General features: G+C 43.9%; 1 protein-coding gene and 1 long non-coding RNA gene across 3 annotated transcripts; one reads left to right on the top strand and one right to left on the bottom strand.

Annotated features, from left to right (window-relative positions):
- Positions 1–3,325, bottom strand: LOC120703847. Its single transcript, XM_039988036.1, has 7 exons — positions 3,176–3,325; positions 2,663–2,772; positions 2,532–2,573; positions 1,291–1,458; positions 1,038–1,214; positions 639–848; positions 1–552 (listed from the first exon to the last, which is right to left on the bottom strand). Exons 4-7 carry the CDS (start codon positions 1,297–1,299, stop codon positions 532–534), a joined length of 417 nt encoding a protein of 138 aa, XP_039843970.1. The 5' UTR covers positions 1,300–1,458; positions 2,532–2,573; positions 2,663–2,772; positions 3,176–3,325; the 3' UTR covers positions 1–531.
- A 352-nt stretch (positions 3,326–3,677) lies between these two features.
- On the top strand, positions 3,678–7,968 carry LOC120703846. Of its 2 annotated transcripts, XR_005687286.1 has the most exons (3): positions 3,678–3,933; positions 4,449–5,871; positions 7,324–7,968. It is a non-coding gene; the product is annotated as an uncharacterized LOC120703846 (long non-coding RNA). The 2 variants fall into 2 exon arrangements; XR_005687285.1 differs by lacking the exon at positions 3,678–3,933 and having other exon boundaries at positions 3,960–5,871.

Here is a 7,968-nt window from a genome sequence, read left to right as displayed (position 1 = left end):
TGCTGTAGTGAGCACACTGTAATGGGCTTTGAAATTAAGAAAAAATTCAGCCAATCCGGGTGTATAAGACATGTACCAGGACGCATTTTTTTTTAGCATCGACATGTACCACGAGTCCACCATGCTTTGCAGCTACGCACTGATACCAGTGATATTCGAGCTCAATTGATTATAACAACCGTTGTCTTTCAACAATTCCGGGCCTAATTAAATAAATATCCTCACAAATACCTTTGATGCATGTCATCTCTTCAAGCCCATTCTGGTTCCGTGATTCTTTCATTGCCTTACGATCCAAGTGTCAACATTTTACAATCCCCAGATGCAACAGTTTCAGCTATTAGTCCGCTGAGCTTCTTGGGCACTTCCTACAGCTTCATATGCTTCTTTAGCCTCCTTAACCAAGGAGGTCAATAATATATAATCCACCGGTCTAGCTTTATGGGCAACCGCCATTTCTTTGTAAATCCTCAGGCATGCCCACTTTAAGAATTTGCCATTGTAATCCTGTACATCTTCCTTCAACTTCAATCACTCAGCATCTGTAAACATCTGAAAGAAACACATGTCGGCCCGTTAACATGAATGACAGGTTTGCATCAGATGTAGCTCGGTGCAAACAATTTACAAAACGTTACCATTTTAGGGTTTCCTGCTACAATATTTTCTTCAGGATAAAATATAATCATCGGAGCTGTTGCAAGTTTCAGTAAGCTCCAACCCTCTGTGTTGATGCCAGACACGTCCTTAATGCGCTCGCCAACCTCTTTCAAGGTTGCAAAATGTTTCTGCTCAATAAGTTCACAATCAAGCAAGGTACTGGCTGCCAGAATAATCCGCTTATTAACCTGGACATAGAGCATTGCTGAATCAATAGAGGGCAAAATGCAGAGGCAACAATATCTATAAACACATTACATCAAAAAAAAATTGATCTTATCTGGAGTGAAAAACTAAATGACAAAGAAAGCATCATTTTGTATCAGATACATCATATCAGAAAAACAGGAACTCCACTAGGCTGCTGGTAAACTCACCATCTCTGGTTTGACATAAAAGCCATAACGATTCAGGAACTTTTTTAGTCCTTGACTCCTGGGAAGGTGGTCCTCCCTAGTCAGCCTTGATTTTTCTTCAGGTACTAAAGTAGGCATGATATTCTTGAGGCCCCACATCACCTCCATCACAGTTTCATCACACAGGCAGCGTAAACCCTGAAAAGAAGCCCAGTAAAATTGGCGCTCAAAGTCAATCTATACAAACATAAAAGCAAACAAGGAGTACACTGACCATGCTCATTTCTATGATTGTTTTATATTCAGGTTTCCCAACAACCAACGTCTACCCAGGACGGCGCCACTTCATGATCATCTTAGACAGCTTTTCGTCAACACCAGTATCAAGCCTAATGGCGCTGGACTTGTCCTCAAAAGTTTTAAATTCCTTGAGCCAAACAACCTGACAAGAAAAAAACAATGATGTCAAAGAGCGAGAGTGGGGGGGGGGGGGGGGGGGGGGCAAGGTACAATTAATGATAAACAAATAATTCCGAAAAATTCATGTGCTAAGGCAATGCAATATACTTAACATAAACCACATGGTGGTTTCCGGTAGTGATCATTTTACGGCCAATTATTCCTAGCTAGCAGCATGTATAGTAATAAACTGGTGCACAGATCACCCATTCCTAGCTATCAGCTGTGCGTAGGGTTACCCCTGCACCGATCGATTCTTCCAAAATTTACTTCGCACCAAGGCTGACTTATTGAGTTGCATGCACCAACTAGTTCAACACCTAAAAGCTTAAGCTAATGAGATAAAATGAGCAATTCACTTATATTCCAACACTGCCCCTCGCGTACAAACTGTAGCGGGTTGCAGTAATTTTATTTAATCGCGCCCGCCACAATTCAAACTCAAGATCTCTAGCCCTAATGCTATATTCACCAGCTTAAGCTAATGGTGGAAGATGGATAATTCACTTATACTACTTTGCCTTATGTGTAGGCTCCATTAGGCTACATATACGTGGTGGAAATTGGAGTCGGTCATAATTTTTATTTAATCGCATTTGCCCGAATCTGAACTCAAGTCCTCCAGCCAGATTATGGCAATAGTGATTGATGGCTGTTTGAATACAAGCACATATATAGGCAGGGAAGACCTAGGTAGGTTTATAGAAGTATCACCACCGTAGGATATCCCTGCCCATGATCATCTACTGGTGCGCACGGGCAGAAGGCCGAATGCAGCACCAGGCCAGCCCAAGCGGCCGGCTAATCTATCTGATATGATCTGTTAGGAAAATAGTTTTTGGGGTGTATGCAAAACATCTAAGAGGGTCATCTTACAAACAGGTAAACAACCAATAATGGACAGTAAAGTCATGTTCATATTGACCCCCTTCAACCTGAAAAAATAAAATAAAACATACCAAACACAAGGATGCAAGATCGCTACTCAAATTAATTTGGAGACGAGCAACTTGAAAGAAGTGACAGAGGGTAGTAGGGAAAGGATGGGGCACTAACATGTCGTGATCTATAACCATCTGCGAAATTTGCTCAGATATTCTGAAAAAGAGAGAGTAGAAAATTAGCCCATGACAGACAACAAGAGTAATCAAGCGCATTAGTAACCAAGCACGGAAGAACAAAGCTACCTCCATGGCATCTGGACGGTACATGCACACCCCATCCATAGTTAGGATTGCAAAGCCTGAAGGCGTCTCAAACAGCACCATCACCATTCCATAATACCCCAACTCGTCCGCTGTGAATTTAGCAAAATAGAGCGAACAGGATTACTATAAGGGGAAAAAATGCAAGACGACCAATCGTCGATCCAGACATCAAGAGTTAATAAGGCAGTCGTGGATCCAAGGCTGAAATCCCTCGCCTAAGCCCAATCTGCTGCCGCAGTCCAACCACTACATCTCCTTCGCCCACGCCAACATCCGAGTTCTCATGACCGCCCTTGGCTCCGGCGGCGGACACCCTCCGGCGCTCTATGAACCCGGATCCCAAATCAATTCCCAAACCCTAACATTACCCTGCGGCAAGTAAGGCTCTTCTAGGGATTCCTTTCACATCCTTAGGAACTACTAAAACTTTTCCTGCCAAGGTGGGTAGATTGAGAGGGGGAGAGATGGCGGCGAGTGGAGTGGCTGGCTCACCTGTACTGACGACTGATCCCGGCGAAAGATTACGAGCACGCTTGGTTCGTGACGTTACAGCCGGAAGAGAACCCAGCACGCGTCGCCGCCCCATCAGCGATGGAGGGGCAAGAGCAAATCTCGCGCCGTCGTGGGGATTACGATCCAAGGAGGAGGAGACGGCTCACTTATATGTGGAATCAACACGGAGTTTCCACACAACAAGTTTTGCAAAAAGCCATCCAATTTAGATGATATCTTTAAATATGATTCTTGCACCAAACCCAAGCATTCTATTGAGCTACGTCATCTTTTTTTTCCATTAGCCGTTAGATGAGAAACCGACGTCATCAACCACTTCAACGTGGCTGTACATCTCTACCGGTTCTAATTGCTACGGGAATTCTCGCGATGCTCGAGAAGACAAAACGTTTTTGCCCTTCTTCCTCTGCTGCTTCTTCCCGTCGAGGCACCGTCAAAATCTGAGCTCCAAATAGGATCTCCCGTCAAACGGAAGGTGTGTAATCTTCTTCTCTCTCCCTCCCTCTCCTGCCTGCTTCTTGCCGCACCACGGTAGCCCGCCGGCTCCACGCGGCCGTATAGCGTCCTCCCTCCGGCTGCCACGCGATGCAGGATGCCTTCGGATGCCCATGTACCTGGCGTTCAACACCTGGGGCCGCGCCTACCCGCTCTGGGCCTCCCACCTCAACCCCTGAGCGCCCATCTTCGCCAGCTTCTGGGAGCACGTCGGCGGCGCCTGGTGGCCGCCATCCGCCTAGGTACGCTCGACCTGCCTCCTTCTCCTGCTCGCCAATGATCCTCGTCCTCCCGCTAAACATCTCAGCACCGAACCCCTGAAGCCAGGGGCGGATACAGGAGGGGGGCTAGGCGGGCTCAAGCCCCCCTAAGCTCCCCTAATTACACGTAAAATACTGTAGCAAGACCTCCAAATCACCATTAAATCTTCACACAAATCAACATCTCTATTGTTTCAGCCCCCCTTACCTCCAATCCTGCATCCGCCACTGCCTGAAACCCCTTCCCTGCCTCATCTAATGGATGATGCCCAGCCGCCCACCAACCACTCGAGGAAATGCCTACTGAAGTAGCAAAACTGCTCACTTCAGCTTCCTGTTAAATAAGCATCCATGATCCCATGCAGTTTGGTAACCACCACCGTTAGCACAGACTGCAGAAACATTAGTGCACTATCTTTGATGGACATTGGAGTCTCCCTGCTGATATTAAGTTCTGGCAACAGCTATGGCTAAACAGTTTGCAACACCTTTGTCAGGGATGGTAATCTCTGTGAACTTTGCAATGCTCATCCCATCTCTGAACAAGTCATCTGTTGGCCTGCTTGGAATACTTCACGGAGAACAACTCCAACGTCAAAGATATTCACGAGATTCAATTCACATGTTTACCTTATTGCTAGATGCACGAGTTAATACTTGTAACAAAAATCATAAATACCTATTACCTCCAATAAGGTCACACCATTTAATCTGAGCTTCTTCTTTAAAAAAAAACTGAGCTTCTGGAAGCTTCTGGAACAAAACCAAACGGATGTCTCATATTGAGTTGTAGCTAAATAGCAATTGAGAAGCTAATTTAGCAGCTATATACACTGACATCCAAATGAATCTGGTGCCATTTAGCAACTGGGATAGATAAAGCTGACATCCAGCAATTAAACTGTTAATCCGTATCTTCAAATATTTCAAGTTTTGATATTCATGTATCAGGAATTATAACCATGAATCAAATTTAGTTCTTCAATTTATTTGTAACTGAGATGTTTCTTGGATAAGCAGATACATCTATGTTGATTTCCATAATGTACTCTTATAGATATGTCCATATTTCTCCCTTTATGTGTTTCTGAAGCTTTAGCCAATCAGTTTCTATCCTTTTATTCTTTAAAACTGCCAGGCTCCTGTTATTAAGTAATATTTTACTTTGATGGAGCCTAAAAACTTCAAGCCTCTACCAATTCTTTATTTATATTCGGACACCATCAGGAAGTCATTTACCTGATTTATCTATTAAGCTCATATGGATGATAGAGAACGGTTGGCTGTGTGAAGAATAATGCAGAAAAAGAATAACCCAGCTCTCAAATTATGGTGTCTCTTACTCTACGGATACTACTAAAGGTTCTCAAAAAAAATATTAAATCCACATGTGAAAGTATGTGAAAATCGCTGGACCGCGTTTCTTTAAATCCACATCTTCATTAAAGTTTTAGATTCCTCGCACTCGACATATGTGACAAATAAACTACAACTTCGACAGTTTATATATGTGGACAAGGTTCAGTCAAGTATTGATGTTCCAGATAATCATAATCCAATAGCTGACAAGCTCGTCAACACTGCAAGGAGACCACACATACATGGCATACATATACGGCAACGCCGCAAGCATTTCTAGTCATATCAAGCCCCGATCCAAGTCCAAGCCCAAGCCCAAGTCCAGCGCTCTTCCCTTCCCCAGTCGCGTGTCCTTTGCTGTACTGTACCGCAGGGAGGCTCCGCGCCTCCGCCGCCGCCCTCCCCGTAGTCCGTGCCCGCCGGCCGTCCTTTCGGCCGTCCTCGCCGTCGTCACCGCAGGGCCGCAGGACGCCCTCCTCGCTCGCCGCCCTGCCGGCCAGCAGTCCGCTCCGGCCGTCCTACCTGCCGGCCGCCTTCCCCGTCGTCCGTGCCCGCAGAAAGGTGCGTCAGCCCCCCCTCTGACCCTCGCCAAGCTCTTCCTGCACATCTCATGCCCTTCCTCTTCTCCTCATCTTCTTTTCCCTTCTTGTTAGTGTTTGAGTTGGCTGCCAGCAACTCCTATTGTACATCAGTCCATGCCCCGGAACAATTGATTCCGTCAACTGAAACGCTTAGGTCTTAGGTGTGTTTATGGGTAACTGCGATTGGGCTGGGGATGATTAACTCTCATGGTGGAATTTTTGTTAGGATATGTTCCTTCTTTGGCAAGGTTCTGCGTGTCACATTTGGCTTAGGTTTCAGGTTCTTGGATTCAGTTAGGATACTAGAACTCTGAGCGCGGCGTTCCCGCGCCATCCCGAGTTGGGCCAATGTTTTCTTGATGTAATTGTCAGTGTTAGTCACGGACCATGCAAGCAAGTTACCAGAAACAATGGGATGAAAAATTGTGCATTTAAATTATGGTAGAGGCTCTCTGTAATAGCTATCAGCATGATGATGGACCAATTTCATTCTTGCATTGCTTCATTCTCATGGGGACTTCCACTTTCTTCCAGATTTGATAAAAAAATAAATGCAAGGCAAGATAGAAAAAAAAATAGAATAAGAATTTATATGGAATTTGTGATTTATAGTCTATCTAGATATGCAATACAACTCAGATTCAAGTACTGTAGCGTCGTAGCAATGAACCATGTTGCAATGTCTGGCATACCATTTTCTGAACTTGGTCTCACTTTTGTTTCAGTCCTGTTGGTTTAATGTGAATACCTTGATCTCTAGAATTTTGCTAATCTGAAATGCTTAGCATGCATGTTGATATCACGTGATCGGTGTTTCCTATGCATTTTAGTTTGAGACATTAGAGAATAAAAATACAGCACGCAACCTGATATTTACCTAGGTTCTGCTATAGACACTGACGTTCTGAAATGCTTCTTTCCCCCACATCTTAATTACTCTGATAGACGATGGTGGATGATTTATCCTATAATCAGTAGGAAATCTAGTGGATTTAGCTTCTTAAACAAGTGAAATTATTGGTTCTGTTTTTTTAGTGGAGTTACACTCAGGATGTTTACTTTTTTGGTGGACTGGTTGTTGAAATTTAGTTTATTTTTGAATGAATTATGGTTGAGTTTAGTGTATTTTTGCCCCTAAACCTAAGCTTGCATGTTTTGCTCTATCATTTTGACCAAGTTAGGAGTGTGGGACCTCTGTTAGCTGAACCCTCTCCACTAACTTCAGTGTGAAATCCTTTGTATTTTGTGAACCGACCTTGTCATATTTTTTCCGCAACCTACTTTACATATTTTTATACTGATGTTTACTTCTAATTTCACCTTCAAAGTGATGTAAATTAACCTTCTGAATTTCTTCATCACAAATATCGTCGATAGTTTTTTCCCCTAGAAAACAGTAACATGATTCTTACCCGTCTTAATTCTATCACAGCCACTGAGCCACAAGGCATGGGCTCATTCCTCCGTTGCTAGCTATCTAAGGGGGCAGAAGGTTGATCCAGTCTTCATCTGAATCGACCGGATCAAAGAAGCTGCTATTCAAGGTTGTATTTGTTGCCGTAGCTGCAGTTCTGTTTCACTGTTTCTCAAACAACAGTTGAGAGCTAACATTGTTATCGAGAATCGGCTAGTTTGGACTGTGGAGCCATGGCGGTAGAATGTACCATTTGTAGTATGTGTATTGCCTTGCCTGCTGCCTGTAGATTTGCCTGCATCCAGGCATTGTTTTGCCATCCTTGATTCTTGAAAGCGACTAGCTGTCCCTTGATTGCACCAGGTACAATTTTCGCTTTTTCCAGGGACCCAACACACATTTCTGAAGTTGATGTAACCACATCTTTTTGCCGCTTTGTTTTGTGGCATTGTGCATTTGTATGCCACATCTCACGCGAATCTTCCATGAACTGTTGCCACGTGCTGATCTCGGATTCAACCTTGAAGGCCCCGCAGGGGCGAAGCTAGAGCAGATTGAAAAGGGTGCATATGTTGTTTTGTGGATGCATGAAGTTAACATCTGAATGTATATATAATGTATATATATGATGAAAAAAATAAATTTAATCACTGATTTTGCTTA

Source organism: Panicum virgatum, chromosome 4K (assembly GCF_016808335.1).
Source record: "Panicum virgatum strain AP13 chromosome 4K, P.virgatum_v5, whole genome shotgun sequence".
Taxonomy (NCBI): Eukaryota; Viridiplantae; Streptophyta; class Magnoliopsida; order Poales; family Poaceae; genus Panicum; species Panicum virgatum.
This window is presented reverse-complemented; position numbering and strand designations above follow the sequence as displayed.